This window comes from Eublepharis macularius, chromosome 17 (genome assembly GCF_028583425.1).
Source record: "Eublepharis macularius isolate TG4126 chromosome 17, MPM_Emac_v1.0, whole genome shotgun sequence".
Lineage (NCBI taxonomy): Eukaryota > Metazoa > Chordata > Lepidosauria > Squamata > Eublepharidae > Eublepharis > Eublepharis macularius.
In genome coordinates, this window is record NC_072806.1 from 17741715 (window position 1) to 17758767 (window position 17053).

The 17053-nt window shown below is 46.2% G+C and overlaps 1 protein-coding gene across 1 annotated transcript in view; it reads left to right on the top strand.

Moving 5' to 3' along the window:
* CAMTA1 (calmodulin binding transcription activator 1) overlaps positions 1-17053 on the top strand; it is an 807100-nt gene that overhangs the window by 778330 nt on the left and 11717 nt on the right. Inside the window, exons 15-21 of the mRNA XM_055001694.1 lie at positions 1540-1745; positions 3250-3437; positions 3884-4130; positions 5557-5628; positions 7152-7172; positions 9460-9653; positions 11316-11390. Of these exons, the coding sequence (XP_054857669.1) occupies positions 1540-1745; positions 3250-3437; positions 3884-4130; positions 5557-5628; positions 7152-7172; positions 9460-9653; positions 11316-11390 (1003 nt within the window). The remainder of the gene's footprint in view (positions 1-1539; positions 1746-3249; positions 3438-3883; positions 4131-5556; positions 5629-7151; positions 7173-9459; positions 9654-11315; positions 11391-17053) is intronic.

Genomic DNA, 17053 nt, shown 5'->3' on the forward strand with positions numbered 1-17053 from the left:
TGGAAATATGATGGTCTGTTGCAGCAAAAATCATCAGGAATCTTATAATACCTCACGAACAACATTTTATTCTAGTATAAATTTTTGTGGACCACAGCCCACTTCGTCAGGTCCTGGAGTAAAATCTTGCTGGTCTATAAGAAGGGTCTTGTTTGTTTATAATGTGAACATTATGCCAAGAAGTAGATCCCAGCAGATCCCAGTAAGGCAGATAAGCACAGGCTGGATAATTGACGGCTGGGGTCCCCAGAACTCGTTTCCAACCCCACATTGCCCACTTTTTCCCTGAGGCATGCCTGAGCGGAGGGGTTGTGGCTCAGCAGAGCAGCCTCTGCTTGGCTTGCAGAAGGTCCCAGGTACAATGTCCGTCATCCAGTTAAAAGGAACAAGTAGCTGTTGATGTGAAAGACCTCACCCTGAGACCCTGGAGAGCCCCTGCCGGTCTGAGTAGATAATACTGACCTTGATGGTCTGATTCATTGTAAGGCAGCCTCATGTTGCCGATTCACATGTTGGCAGACACAGCCTGGGAGGTCCATGCTGGGAACTTCATTCCCAGGCAAATGTGGGCCCAGTACGTTTAGTTTATTCAGTGTTTAACCCACCCTCCCCACAAGTGGGCTCAGGACGGGGTACAACAGTCATAAAATACAAATACATAGCAGATTCTGCAATAAAACTGAGCAATTAAAATTATATATATATACACAATGGATCAAGATGGGGCTTTCAGCCTTCTCCCCCACTCCTTTTGCCTAATCCAAAATAGCCCTGGGGACCTGCTACTAGCCCCATTAGGGAAACGTGTGTGTGTGTGTGTGTGCTGAGGGTTATGTCCCTAGTGGGGCAAATGTCCCTGGGGACATTTCAGATTGGGAAAATGCAAAGCGGGGGAAAGACTTAAGCCCTTTCTCTCTGTATTCTACAATCCTGACCCCACTTGGACCTGCACGTGGCTTGGAACTAAGTTCCCAGCATGGAATCCCTAGACTATATCCATTGCCAGTCTACATATCTGCCATGTGGATTTTTTAATGCATGAATAGTCCCTGACAAAGATCCCACAGGAAGTGCAGTGTGTCAAGAAGCATTGTCCATGCACTATGCATTTGGTAATCCCACTCTGTAGCATCGCTTGCTGTTTCTTGCATACTGTGTCCAAAGGCAAGGCCTGCAAGTTACCACAGAGTGAATGCTCGTTGTCCTGACTTCTGTTTTCTTTGGTTCCAGAGTTGAGACGGCCTCGGTCTGAGCCCTCCAGTTATTACAGCAGCGAGAGTCAGAAGGATTACCCAGCACCCAAAAAACACAAACTGAACCCTGAATACTTCTCTGCTCGGCCAGAGAAGCTCCTTTCCACAGCTCTGAGCCTGGAGCAGTCGAGTGCCCGGAAGCTAAGCTCCAGTGCTAAGCCATCCATCCCTGAGACAATCGGCCCCAGGCAGGGGGTGAGGGACTATGCCCGGGAGCTTGTCCCAGATGTGACTGGGTACCGGAGTTCCAGTGGGCCGGCAGGGATCAAATGGAACCCAAAGGAAGCTTATGTTGGTGTCTCTGCGGTGCAGATGACAGGCAGCCCAAAGGGGCTGGTTCTAGGGAAGGACTTGGGGGCCCAGCGGTTGCGTCAGCGGGAGCAGATGAGCATGTTGATGATGGCGGACCGGGAGATGGCAGAAGCAGAACTGCTCTCCTTCCGGAACAGTTCGGAAAGCGAGGACTGCTTGCACCATATGGACGATCTGCAAGTAAGTGCCTGAGGCAGGAACCGGGTGGGGTGGGCAAGTGTGCACTGGGCAGTGCACGGACATCTGCTTTGTTAATGGCTTCCCGTGAGATATTTTGCCACTCATGAATGAATATTTCTTCACTTTCCTTAGCTTTTTATTTATATGTTATTCATGAACAACTTACCATGTGGAAAGATTTGCCGCATGGAGTAACGAGAAGAGAATGGCATGTGTCGCAACCAAAACTTTGAGGCCAAATTGGGCCAAACTGTTGGTAGCTGAATAGCACTCCCCTCCCACTTTTAAAACTGGTTGCTTTGCTTGTAGGCCCCAAAAGACTTTGCTACCAGTTTAAAGAATGATTCAGTACAACAGTTCAGTAAATTATAGGTGTAAACTGTTTTAACTTTTCCCATACACACCAGGTCTGAGATCTGTTAGCACTGAAACTTTCAGCATAACCCTCCTCAGAAGTAAGTCCTGTGTATTTCAATAGGATTGATTTCTAAGTATGCCCTAAGAGGATACACCCTGATGAACACTAATGGAAATGTTTGTTTGATTGATTTCTGTACCACCTCTTCACCATGTTTAGTCCTCAAGGCGGTTTACAACATAAGACATAAAACAACTAATATTTAAAAATAGTCTAAAATACAATAAACATTACAATATCAAAATAGCATGAATACGAACATTTTACAAACATTAAAACCCACAAATCACAAAGAATAGCACTGTCACTGTGTCATATTCAGGCCTGTTGTCCATAATAGATCAGTCATAGGCAGTCAAGCCCATGACAAGATCAGCATCCAAACGCCAGACGAAACAGTCGCTGCCCTTTAGTAAACAAAAGTGTTTCCTCTTTCACACATTTCCAAGAAGATAGTACATCCCCAACCATATCAATTATAATTTTTTTTAAACCCTTACAGGTCTTGTACTACCTTGATAAAAAATTTAAAATTATGAGTGACGTTTGTTAGAATTTCAACCTAGTATTAAATCTTTAGAAAAAGATTGCTGCATTCTTCGTTTTTTAATTCTGTAAAATCTTATATTTTACATGGGCGCACACAAATTGTGATGGACTGGGCAAGTTTCTTATGGCTCCCGGTTAGATGTTCTGCTACACAGAACTAGGAATTTTTTCTTGGCTTGGTCTTCTCAAGTGCCCAGAAGCGAGTGTCAAAGCCAAACCTGCAGTGGATCTTGAACAAGCAGCAAGATTTCAGCCTGTGCACTCAGCTCTGCCCAAAAGAAGGAGGGGAACTGCAGCGAGATTATCTAAGGAGGCCTTTTCACATGTGTAGGCCAGGGTGGATCAGGTGATACTCAGTGACAACTATAAAAGCTTCTGGGTCATTCTTGTTTGCTAGAGACGAACGACCTTTGCCTCATGCCACCTCTGCCTTACCTTGATGCGAGCCAGGTCTTGGTCAGGAAGACTGCAGTGGCTGCAGAATTCCTTCAGTGGGGGAGAGAGACATCCCCAAACTTCTGTCTCCCTTCCTTGTAGGTGACCATGATGACACTGGCAGAGCATATCATTGAAGCCACACCAGAGAGGATCAAGCGGGAAAACTTTGTGCCAATGGAGACGCCACTGGTAGAGAGAACGGAGAGTGCTGCCATTAGCACCTCAATGAGCTGGCTGGCCAGTTACCTTGCGGACGTTGACCATTTACCAAGTGCTGCTCAAATAAGGTCCGTAATGTTCATTCACCAGGGTGGATGGGGCTTCTATTTCTCCTGGGGCAAGCTCTGCAAAAAATATATATGCTTCGATCGATTTTCAGCTGGCTTTAGTATAAACTGGAGGTGGGGGTGGGCACCTATTGGCTAGTGCTTGTACCATCACCAACATACAGAACACAAGTTTTACTATTCTTAAAATATTTGTGATTTATTTATGGAAAGCTGATAGAGTAGTATATGTACACAGAAATGTAGCATATACTTGCAAATGAAAATGTATTCTTGCCAATCCAATGTTACGCTTGCTGGTAACCTACGTTAGACTCTCACTGTGGGAAAAGCACCTGCCATGATCACTTTTAGAATACCGTGTCTGTCTTTGGCCATTTCCGTGACGGAACGTGAGGCGGCTGATCCAGGTGACACCTCCCTATCTGGCATTGTTTTCATTGCAGAAGTCTGTATAGTGGAACCCAGACCCCTTCTTCCAACACCAGCCTGAGCCCTGCAAGCTCACCAGTCAGTGAAATGGCTTTTGAAAAGCCCAGCCTCCCTTCGGCGACTGACTGGTCGGAATTCCTAAGCGCCTCCACCAGTGAGAAGGTTGAAAATGAGTTTGCGCAGCTGACCCTGTCCGACCACGAGCAGAGAGAACTCTACGAAGCTGCCAAACTCGTCCAGACAGTCTTCAGGAAATATAAGGTAAGGAGACCTCATTAAGGTATATGGGGAGGACTGTGGTTATCGAGGGCTTGTGCTGCAGTGCTGCTGAACTCTTTTTGATTTTGCTACTACAGACTAACATGGCAAACTCCTTTGAATCTTTACACAAGCAAACTGATCCCCACACCAAAAGGAGCTGTCTGCATCTCCATATCAAAGGAGTTGTTTACATCCCCCCTCTCCTCCTTCCCCCCTTCCCCTCCTCTATATTTGGCCAGTTTCCTTCTGCCCTCCATGCATCTGACGAAGAGAACGTGATTCTCGAAAGCTTATGCTACAATAAAATTGGTTAGTCTTAAAGGTGCTACTGGACTCTTTTTGATTTTGCTACTACAGACTAACACGGCTAACTCCTCTGGATCTATTGCCTCAGTGTGTATCACTTAACGCTTATATTGAACCACTGGTGTCACACGATTGTCTATTGATCTATTTTGGAGAGACCCTTCAGGAGCGCTTCAGAAACTGCTTTGGTTTTCACCATCTTAAGTAATTTGGTGTCATCTGCAAACATGACCACTTTGGTTGTTGTGGATTTTCCGGGCTGTATCACCATGGTCTTGGCATTGTAGTTCCTGAAGTTTTGCCAGCAGCTGTGACTGGCATCTTCTGAGAGAGTGTCTGAGAGATCTCTGTCTTTCGGTGCTACACCTCTGAAGATGGAACTACAGTGCCAATGCCAAGACCACGGTGATACAGCCCGGAAAATCCACAACAACCATCGTTCTCCGGCCGTGAAAGCCTTCGACAATGACCACTTTGTTGCTCACTCCCCAATTCCAGATAATTTATGAACAAATTAAATGGCATTGTTCCCAATACAGTTCTCTGTGGAACCCTACTTCTTAGTTCCCCCCATTCCAAGAACTTTCCATTTATTCCTACTATTTCCAATTGCTTTACTAGTCTCTAACCCATGAGTGGACCTCATGGTTATCCCATGGTTCAGGAGCCTTTAGTCAAAAGCCTTTTGTCAACAGCTTTTTGGAAGTCCCAGTTTGAGATCTACCATGCTTGGTAACCACCTCAAAAAGGTTGGTGACAGGACTTCCCTTTTACAGAAGCCACGCTGATTCTTCCTATCGGGCTAATTCTTGTATGTGTTTAATAATTCCATCTTTAATAACATTTCCACCATTCTACCTGGAACAGATGCTAGGTTCAGTCATATTCAAGAGCGCCCCTGGATCCATTTTTAAAATTGGCATTACATTTTGTCTCTGGAAGGGAGACCAATTTTAGCAAAAAAATTTGTTAGATCAGCAGTTTCCCATATAATTGCCCTAAGAACACACAAGTGCATGCCTTTCAGATCCACAGCCTTGTCAGTTTTTAATTTTCCATTCGCTCTGGTTGGTGCAGCAGTCTGCAATTTCCTCCATTACAGTTCTCACTTCCATTGCAGGGACGGCCCCTCCGGGAGCAACAAGAAGTGGCCGCTGCTGTCATTCAGCGTTGTTACCGAAAATACAAACAGGTGAGCTGAAAAGCGTGAAAATGGTGGGTAGCCATGGTGGACCAAGGTCACGTGACAATTCTGCACTCCACTCACTCTTGGGTTGGCTTGTTTGTTTTGACAGACAGCTGCAGCAGCAGAGGTAGCATACTTCTTCTCCTGCTGCTTCTGGGTCTCCTTCGTGTGGGCTCAGGAGAGGAGAGGAAGACCAGCCCTTATGTGGGATGTCCAAAGCATCCTAGAGTTGCCAAAAAAACTCATTGCCTGATGCAGCTGTTCCTAGAGAGATCCACTGCAGACTGCAAGCAGAGGAATCAATGACATGACTTAATCTTCTACCACATAAGTCACCTCCCAATTTAGACAGTGCAGTCCTATGTAGTTACTCCAGTCTAAGTCCATTCAGTGGCTTTAGACTGGAGAACTCCGCATCGGACTGCTTGTTAGGTAGCTAGAAATCCAAGAGGACACTTCTAGCCTAGTGTTCTCTCTGGCATACTACATTTCTGGATATATGGATTTCCCCCCCATGGGGGAAACATTCCATCATGCTATCCTCCACCTGCATGGAGAAATGGTACAATCTGGGAACAGTTCTACCATAGGATGAGTTGTTTGTCTACAGAATCCTGTATTTTGGCTTGCTCAGACGGGACCACAGATGTTGTGGTGTAACTCCGATCTTACTCAAGATAGCTGTGTGAATGCATGCTTGGACGTTGACAGCAGAGTGTCCCGGCTTCCTCTTCCCACTGTTGTTCCTCCTGCTCTGCTGGAGGCCCCTCTCCAAGGCCCCCTTATGATTTTGGTAGCAGCTCGTACAGTAACACAGGAGCTTTGCTTAGAAAGGGAAGGAGCTTAGAAGTTCTCTGTGCTGTGCTTTGGATCCTAACCTTAAATCAGCAGCTCACTTTGCTAAAGAACCACCCAGTGGAATGGATTGGAAATACTGAGCCTGGCTCATTTCCAAAATCTGTTGCCACAGGTTATGTTGTTGCTGTTGCTTGGTTTTAACGGTAAGGCACAGCAAGGGCTGCTGGTCGGCTGAAAGGCAGGATTTCTGTATAGAAAATAAATATACTCCACCCACCCACATATATATAAAAATGTGGAAGTTGGGTTTGGCCTGAGTTCCTTGGTGTAAGTAAATTGAGGTGATTGCTTTCACATAGGCTAGCTTTAAATCCAGCAGACCATAAATCCCATGCAACATGCATTAGGCCGAGTTTTCAACCACGGGACAAAGAACCTCTCTAGACACAATGAAAGGACTCCTCTGCACTATTTGAAGAGCCAGCTGCCTAAAGACTGGAAGGTGGAGCATCGAGATCTGTTTGGTTCTCAGCAGGGAATCCCCCCCCCAATGTTGCAGTTGTTGGCAACATTGAATACAGCAGGCCATCCCCAGTGATTGATTGCACTTGGAAAATTCCCTTGAAAGTCAACCTGAGACCTGCTGGGGGAGCAGCCAGCCTTCCCTCACACTTTGCTGATGACCACTTCAGTTGAACGTTAATCTTGTATTTTCTGTTTCTCCCCCCAAGCTTACTTGGATAGCCTTGAAGGTAATGAATGAAATACACACCATTTGGGCTCACCAGCTTCTCACATTCATTGCAAACCAGGGAACTCCTCTTGTGTTTTGCTAGAAAACAACTTGATCATTGCATCCTGCACTGGATGGTGCATGCCAGCAATACTACTTTGTTATGAATGCAAGCCTGTTCTGTAGTCAAGAGACTGGTCCATGGCACATAGGCCCGGAGCCAGGAGTTTTTCTGAGGAGGGGCATTGCAAATCCATGCAAAACAACAAAAACTCAACCGGTCATCTATGTTTAATGTAATTAAATTGCAAATGTTATTTTTAATCATAACGCTTTCAAGTGCCCAAGGGGCTGCCGCTCAGTCAGCATCTTGGCCTAGAAGGTGGGAGCCGGTTGTCTTCTTATTGAGTATTTGGGTAGAATGCTGCTCCTCTGTTTTCTTTATGTCTCCATTAGCACAAGGGCTACTTTTAAAGCAAAAGCTGGAAATTACTGCCAAAGGTGGGGAAATTGCCCCCTTTGACTACAGCCCACTGGTTCATGGAGCTGGACAAGGAAGGCCAAAGAAAGGGGTTTGCATCTGCCCAGGTCCTCCAAGCCCACTAAGCTACTCCCCATACGAAGACCCAGTTTATCTTTTCAATGCAGGCAACATAATCACAACACCATTGCTTTCCTTTTTGTCCCTTACAATGGCTGCTGTAGGGGTCCTTGCTTCAGTCAAAGGCATCAGCTATTCCTGGAGAGACCACCAACAGATGCTTCATTGCTCTGGACATTTTCCTGGTCCATGGACTGGAGCACAGCGGTGAAAGTGTGTGGGGTGGGGTTTGCATCTTGCCACCCTCGTGAGCTTCATGGCTGTTGGCCGCCACGGAGGTGGAACGCAGGAACCTTCACCCAGCAAGGCGACCCCTTTTTTATGTGAAGCTCCTGTTAGCTGCTTCGGCCTGTTCGCTGGAAGGGAGATGATAAGACCCAACAGGAGTGTGTGTGCCACAAGGAGAAACTGCCCTCTGACTTTGAGCCAGAGGGGACAGGGAATGCGGCCACCTGAGTGGCTGCAGTGAGGCGTGGCGTGTCGGATTATGATCTGGGAGACCCGGGTTTGAATCCCCACTCTGCCAGGGAAGCTCGCTGGTTGACCTTGGGTCAGTCGCGCTCTCTGTCTCTCAGCCTAAGCCACTTCACAGAGTTGTTGTGAGGATAAAATGGAGAAGGGGAGAACCATGTAAAGAAGCTTTGGTTTCGTATGGGTGGAAAAGGCAGGTTATAAACTAAATAAATAGTTTTCACTGTCCTGCTGCTGTTAACCTCCTTCCCCTGGGCATCAGGGACTCTGGGTATCCTTCCTCACTTTTCCCACTCCTGGCCCTTCCACCTTTCTGTTCCCATTTTCTCACCCTTTTTGTTGGAGTGGTTGAGCCGCATCTTGCCCAAGCACACTTGTTCTGTCCTCCAGCTTCTCGGCAGAGCTCACAAGTTCACTCAGTCACCTGTGCACACAGCCCCATGCTCCCGTCAGGGATCACCTGTCAGGGATCACATACCAAGCTCAGCCAGAGTTGCTGAGTGACAGTCACTCTGTTCTGTGGCTTATAGAGCCCCCCAATTCTCTGGCTTGGCGTGTTGGTTTCTCATATACTGGCTCCTTTCATGCTGCTGTTATCATTCAAATACAATTTTCTATTTTTTTTTAAAGTAATTTTGCTGAAATAATTTTTAAAACGGGAGTCTACAGATTCTTAAAGAAGACCGCTTCTCTGCCAGCAGCCAGAATCTGCTTCAACAACACAGTGAAATTTGGAAAATGTTTTGGCCTAGTTGGCAAAGATGCCCCCCTCCACCTCCTCCATTTTCTAAAACGATCAGTTTAACGTTTGGGAATTGGTTCACACATCCAGGCTCATTACTTTGTGACCTGAATATCAAGTGATGACTTGCATGTGTGAATCATAGATCTAAAGACTGTGGCAGAATTTCCCTTCTCTTCAACTGAGCCCAAGACAGACATGCACTTGCAAGCCAGCTCCCTCTGAAATATCCAAGATGACAAAAGATGAGGGAACACAAGGAATAATGTTTCATATCCCCTCTCTGTCCCCTATTTTTCTGACTCTCAAAGGAAGTAATTTTTTCTGTCATTCTTGCAATGAAGTTTCTTCTTTGGAGCACCCACACGCACAAGCACCACCACCCTTTGGTCTCTGGTTGGGACGGAAGTTCTGAGTCTTGCCTTTGGGAACTCCGCTGAGCTTCCAGAAGGCTTCAGCCTCCCTCCCTCTCCATTGTCTCTCATTTTGCAGTATGCACTTTATAAGAAGATGATTCAAGCTGCCATCCTAATCCAGAGCAAATTCCGAAGCTATTATGAGCAGAAGAAATTCCAGCAGAGCCGGCGAGCTGCAGTGCTGATCCAGCAGTTTTACCGCAGCTACAAAGAATGTGGCAAGAGGAGGCAAAGTCGCAGGACGGCTGCCCTCGTGCAGCAGAAACTCAGGTGGGCCCGCTGGGGGAAGCCGGGCACACAGGTAGGGGCAGGGCCCTCCTCTGCTGGGGCCAACCTGATCCCAGGCAAGTTGAGGGACAGTCCTGGCCCTGAACAGTTGCCTGCAGCTGCAACCGCCAACCAGTCCTCACTCCATGGGGGTACAGGGGGGGAAGAAGGTTTGGCCCTTTTCCTCAGGCCATTTTGCCTTCCCTGGTCCACCCTATGCTATTCTTATTACATCTATATGTTTCTGTCCAAATAAGGCACTTTATTTTGTTTTCTACAAAAGTTGTTTTCTAGTTTCAACATTCCCCTTCCCCCATCACAGATGGCAAAAACTAAGATACGTGCGCTAAGGTAGCATAGAGTTGCCAGTCTCCAGGTGGTGGCCGGAGATCTCCTGGAATTACAATTGATCTCCAGGTTACAGAGATCAGTTCCTCTGGAGAAAATGGCTGCTTTGGAGGGAGGACTCTGTGGCATTATACCCTTCTAAGGTCCCTCCCCAAACACTGCCCTCTTCAGATTCCATACCTGAAATCTCCAGGAATTTCTCAGACTGGAGCTGGCGACCTTAGTTTTTGTACCACCTCCCTCTTTCTCCGCATCTGGCTTTATTTTCTTAGTGGCATTTTGGTGACAACTCAGGGTCCCCAACCTTTTTGAACCTGCAGGGTCATTTGGAGTTCTGACACAGTTTGGTGGGTACAGCAACAAAATGGTTGCCATAAAATGTCTGCTGCAGGAGACAGAGCCAACCACAAAATGACTGCTACAGCTTACTTTCAGTCACACAGTGAAGATTCTTGGGCTGTGGAAGCAGCCACTGCCAAAGCACTATTTTTAAAAATCTGCACAACCAATGACTACTCCAATGGCCAATCAGAAGCCATGCTTTGCAAAAGCCCCACCTGGCCCCACCCACTCTCTAAAAACACTTAGCAGACACCAGGAAAGGTGTCAGCAGGCACAGTTGTGACCATGGGCACCACGTTGGGGACCCCTACCTTACACTTTACCCTTTCTGATTTTATCTCAGGAACGTCAAATTTGTTTGCCACACCTATTTCTTTTAAGTGCACTGCAGCTCCTCTTTGCTTTTTACCTCAGGAGAGCAACCCTTTTTTATTAAGCCACCCTTTTCTCTTAATTCCCCCTGTGACCCTCTCCACAGCACCTTCTTACAATTATCTTTATCTTTTACCTCAGAAGGGCTTTAGTCATTCACTGAATTTCTGTGCGCATGCGCACACGTGTACACACAGAGCTACAGGTGTTTTGTACCTTACACAGGTTTCCATTCTGTAAAGTTTTGGCCATACTTAAAATTTTGCTTGTAGAACACAAAAGCAGTTATATTTCTAAATTCCACAGGTATGCTAAATTGTACCATTTGATGTGCTCAGTAAGGTATAAATTAGGTATTTTACATTGTAAAAGCAGTAAAGTAAATTTAGGCTTGATAAGAAAGAAAGTAGTACATATATTTCATTTTTTCCCAAATTTGTTCCCCTCTGACCAAAAAAAAAAATTCTTTTTGTATGTATTCAAAAATTGCTTGGTCCAGCAATTTTACATCTGTGTTGAATAGATGCTCCCCTCGAGGGGGTCCCCTTGTTGCTGCCTCTATGGCCCTGACACTCTCTCCTTTTTCTCTCTCTCTTTTCATAGAAGCAGCTTGCTCACCAAGAAGCAGGACCAAGCTGCTCGCAAAATCATGCGGTTTTTACGACGCTGCCGCCACAGGTAAGGCATCACCTACATTCAAGTTCCTGTGGTGCTCAGGAAAACTCCCAGTGATGGGTGCAGCTTGGAGATTTGAAAGCAGGAGGGGCTATTTGGGTGTGGCTTCAATCAGCTCCATTAAGGAGCAGAATTCAGAGGAGCAGCAGACGCTGGGCCAAGTTAGGCTTTGATAGGAGGAGGCAGGACAAGGACAGCACTTTCTGCCCTTCTCTTGAGCCCAGACCTTGGGAAACCCTTCGTGATTGGACTAAAGCAGTCAAAGACGTAGTTAGACTTGGCACATTTTGCCCACAGCATTAGCCTAAGTTCAAAACTTGCCTTATGGTAACAATTTAGGGGCAAGCAGACCACTGGAAACCACCTCTTTCATGCTTCAGGTGGACCCTCAACTATTTAAAAAATCAGTTGCAGGAGAGAAGAGTTACTTTCTGATGTTATGGACACTTACCAGTATGCACCTACAGCATGGTTTGCTGTGACATGGTGGAAACTTAGCAGAGAAAAAATTCCATTGGTCACTCTAGGGCAGAAAAATATTTGTGTTTTTTCTGGGTGGTGAAGGTGCTTTTAAACATCCTCAGCCATACTCAGAATGTTACATCTTCCTTCTCCTCCCCCAAGCAAAGCAAGCTACCTTGCAGGATTGTTTTGAAAATAAAATATGGAAGGGGAGACCCCCGTATAAGCCACTCTGTGGAGAACTCCTTGGAGAACATTTGGCATAAAAAAATGTAATCGATAGAGTTTTTTTTACATGGGGTCACATTCACAAATGCACAGCTTTCCCACCCTATCATACACTCACACTCACAAACACAGGCTGGAATTCTCTCACCCAATTCTACACAGTGTGTAGCACAACTCTTGAGACATTTCTGAGGAAGGAGTGCTGAGTCTCAATGGAGAACGTTGCAGCAGAAGCTGAGATCTGGGGAAAGAAATTGATGGATATGATCTACCATGAGAGTAGGCAAAAGGTTAAAAATTCAATCCAGTCTCTGAACAGCAGCCCCGTCCCCCATCATCTGCAGTGCTAAATGGGGATAAGGGAAGGGAAGAGTGCCTTAAGGGAGAGAAGCCAACTTAGCTGGCATTTTAACATGAGAGTTGGTGGCTAAGGCTGGGCTAGTAGCACTCCCTACTTGAAACAGGAGACCACACTCCATAGATCAGTACAAACCTTCTGTCCCTTGTTGGTACCAAGCATGCTGCTTCAGTGTGCCTAAGTCTTGCACACCACCTCTCCCACATACATCTGGAGGCTCTCTTGGGGACATCAGAAACTGCCAAGCAAGAAAACTGATGAAGTTGCCTTTTGGGGTGAGTGTGATTTCAGAGGCAGGCTCCCCCTATTAGGCAGGAATTTTGCAAAATGCCATCAGTGCACCAGATTTTGAGTCTGGAAGCCAGTGAAGGGGTTTGTTCCCATCCACTGAGAAAGTGCCAGATGCTGGCTCTCTGCCAACAGTAAGAATTGTTCAGGGTGGCAAGCTGCGAACATTTTGGAGCGTGGGAACGGCACAGCTTCCCCACAGCCAGAGCTGAGCTTGGACACAACGTGATGGTTGTGTTCTTTTCCCCAGCTCCACCAGCCCCCGGCTGGACTCTTCTTGTGCCCTCCTTTTTGATCAAGATGACTTGGTGTTTGTGCATGTAGAAGGGGTATGTGGTTTCTTTTATGCTGAGTTATGAAATTACACGTTTCTGTGACATGGGTGGAGACTCCATAGTGGCTCTTTTTACAAGCCCTGACTTGCCAAGTGGAGTGCAGAGGCCATGTTGATTGCAGGGGGGGAGAGGGGGAAATTGGACTATGCTCTTAAGAAGTCTATCAGCTCTTTTCAGCTGCAAGGCAATATTTTTTCATTGCTATAGCTAAGGAGTTGGCACATTTGTTTAGGTAATGTACAATTTTACCAAGTGCAAAGCTCAATTGAAAACCATAATTTAAACGAGTTGTTGTAGTGTGGCAATCTACATCAGTTCTTTAAATCAGTTTCCCACGTGCCTACTATGGCTCTTTTGTAAATCAGAGATTGACAATGGCGGGTTGCAAACCCTGGTTATAAAGGAGCCTGATTTGTATAAACCATGATTTCCTCGGTGTACACAAAATATGAAATTGTGGTTAGCTTCAAGAAGAAAGACAGGAAGTCTCTCCCAAGAGGGAAAGGGGAGGGGGAGGCAGCTTCCACATCCTGGCTTCTGACTGTGGAACATGGGAAGAGCCCTGCTGTATCAGGCCAAAGGCAGTCCATCTAGCCCAGCATTCTGTTTTCATCAGAGGGCAACCAGAGGCTTCTGGGAGGCAGGTCACAAAGGCAAGCATCCCTGCTTTGTTCTGCATCAGCCACCTCTGATCTGCTTTGGTAGAACTGGTAGGTGAAAGCTGCCACTTCCTCCTGCCCCTTTACCTCATGTCATTTTGAGCAATTATGGATCTATAAGCAAATCCAACATCTCTTCCTATAACTACTGAGGTTACTTAGGAGCCTTTGGTGAGCATCCTTGTCCTGAAGGCTTTTGGGAAGTCCAAGAATATAATACATCCTAGATTTCTATGTCTGTCGACATTCCAGCTGGCAGGGCACCAGTGTTGCATCTGCTCTGGCCCTTTGTTTGTTTTACTCCATTCTCCACCCTCCGCACACACATGTCCAAACAAATACAGTAGTTGCTGAGAAGAAAAAAATCATGCTGGTAGAGTGGAGACAACCAACAGTGTAGGCAAAAGTGAAGGAGTAGCCTTTGAGTTGGAGTGACTCCCTGCTGGGTGAACATTTTGTTTTGTTTTCCCTTGACAACCATTTTCTTCCATAACGCTGTATAAACCAGTTCACTCCTAGGTTGCACCTTTGCCATTTGGGCGACCCTTAGATTCACCAAATAAATAAATAATCACCTACTGATATCTTCTAGGAGCCTGTGTAGTTTAGGCACTCAGTCGTCATTGGCACCCCTAATATAGCAGCCTGGATAATTGTGTGCAACTATCTGTAGGGCAGCAGAAGAAGGCCACTTACAGACAAGGTAGGGGTTCTACATACTCAGTCATCTCGAGATATTCAGGAGAATGTGAGATCCCCTTGGGGGTCCCTTCTGAGACTGACAGGAGTTCTTTTGTTGTTGTTGAAGCAGGACAACACCAACTTCAGATTTCGACCCTTGTTTGTAGTTATTTATCTCAGGTTTCTCACTCTCGGTATCCCTGGGGCCACAATTAAAGGATCACATTTTCTCTACATGGATTCTAATCTGTAATTGTCACATACTCTTCTCCTTAACTACCAAACCCTGCTCTGGTCTTAGGGGTCAGACATGAAGGACTGGGAGCCTCAAAGTGACCTCTCTTCCCCCAGCCCTGCAGTTTGTCTTAAATATTGATCATTGCCGCAGAATGTTACCAAACACTGCACATGCACGCACGCCTTGATGTCTGCAAAGAAGAGGCAGTGCAGCCTCTGAAGCTTGGTTCCTTCTCTCCCCACCTCCCTTGCCTGCCCTTCTCCCAACCAGACAAGACCTCTGCCTCTGTTGATCTCAAGCTGTTGAATACGGTCTCTGTTACGGTCTGTGTGCTAATAGCTCTTTGCTATTGTTTTGCTCATCTGAAGCCCCCTGGTGGACCATAGGCGGTACAAAAGGGTGAGTTTAGCTGCCTTGCTGGCCCATTTCTCTTCCATTTGAAATATATCTATATCTATATCTATATATCTAGCTATCTCTCTATATATAGATGTATATATCTACTTTTTTGCTTTCTGCTTGCTTGCATGGGGCTGCAGCTGAGAGAATGCCAGTAAGTTTTCACATCCATTGAATTCTCTCCGAGATGGAATACAGTGCAAACTAACTCTGTTGCGGTTACTAACACTGCCGAGTTGTACAGTCTGCAGTAGCTGTTACAGATGCATGAATGGGGAGGGGAGCGGGAGGAGGGGGGGCAAGGGGGCGATCTTTTCCATTCATCATGGAGCATGCTGACAAATGTGGGGGCCAGAAATCTTTGTTCACCCCCACCCCAGTGGCTTCAGAGCTTTACTGAGTCTCTGCCTAGCACCGTGATACTAAGAGAGCATCTGATTTTCTCCCCTGAACAAAAAAAAAGTCTCTAGATCTAGAAACAAAGTCTTGGCATACTCCTAAGTATTTGTTTCTGTGTTTGTTAAATGAGTTTTCCCTTCTCTGGCTGGACGGTCAAAATGAACGTTCCCTGTTATTGGACTAGGAGGCACCCATTGCAGGGACTCCAGGGTTTGATCCAGCACCAAACATGCAATATTCTGTGCACATGCAGCTCTAAAATGGGGCAAATAACTCCCCGCCCCCTCCCCAGGAAAACAGTGCCAGGGAGATAGGGGAAAGTGAGTCAGGCAGAGTTCTCTGGGCTTGTTAACCCACAACTGGGGGACTCTGTGCGCTCAGGCTTCAGTGTTTTCTCCAGAAATGGGAATGGGGTGGAAAGTGCAGCATCTGCCCCTGTGATTGGCAGGCCGTGTGAAGCCTCAGACTTTGTCAAGCCAGGTGGAACTACTTCAGTGTGGTCTTGCCTGGTCCTTCTACTCATCAGGATCAAGCGCCAACCCGACCACAGAGACTCTGAGCAAGATAGTGCATCTTACACGTTTGGATTCAAGAGTCCCAACCTAGCTCTAATGAATAAATGCACACACAATTTATGTATGCCTGTTGCCTCTGTGCCCTGTTCAGTGCGTGACCTCTGAAAGCTGGCAGAAACACAGAGCCTGAAGGAACTATGTCCCTGGCCTGCCTGGAAAAATAGGTGGGGTGATGAAAGTAAGCTGTTGATGAACTCACCGGTGCAGCACATGCTTTGTGTGCCAAATCTCCCAGTTTCAGCCCTTGGCAGCACCAGATCAAGGCTCTTAAGTAACAGGTTTGGAGAGACCTGCTCTAAAGTAGTAGAAAAAAGCAAGAGTCTAGTAGCACCCACAAGACTAACAAAATTTGTGGTAGAGTATGAGCTTTTGTGAGCCTCAGCTCACTTCTTCAGATAACCTTGTGGGTGCTGCTGGACTCTTGCTCTTTTCTACTGCTACAGAGACTTACACGGCTACCTATCTTATTCTAAAGTCAAAAAGAGTCCAGTAGCACCTTTAAGACTAACCAATTTTATTTTATTGTAGCATAAGCTTTCGAGAATCAAGTTCTCTTCATCAGATGCCTGATCCGAACTAAAATTGGTTAGTCTTAAAGGTGCTACTGGACTCTTTTTGATTTTGCTACTACAGACTAACACGGCTAACTCCTCTGGATCTTATTCTAAAGTGTATGCTTTCTCATCAAGAGGAGCTCATGGTGTCCCTAGCAGATATGCACCTCTTGAGGAAGGCAAGATTACTGAATAAAGTTCTTTCCTACTGAGCTCAGTATGTGCCAAGTTCGCTTAACAGGAAAGGAAAAAACCTGGCAAGTGATAGAAGCCTTACAGAGACTTCTTCTGACATCATGTCTTTCTGGAATACATCTTTTAGTTTTGTTGGGATAAGCAAGTTTGTACTTTCAGAGCTTGTCTGTATTGCAGACGTTAAAGCTGTTCTCTCAACCCACAGAACCTGAGACTTGGGAGTTCTGGAGTTGGGGATGACGGAGTAGAGATTTTCTCACACCTGTTCCCTAATTATATGATCTGTATTGTCAGG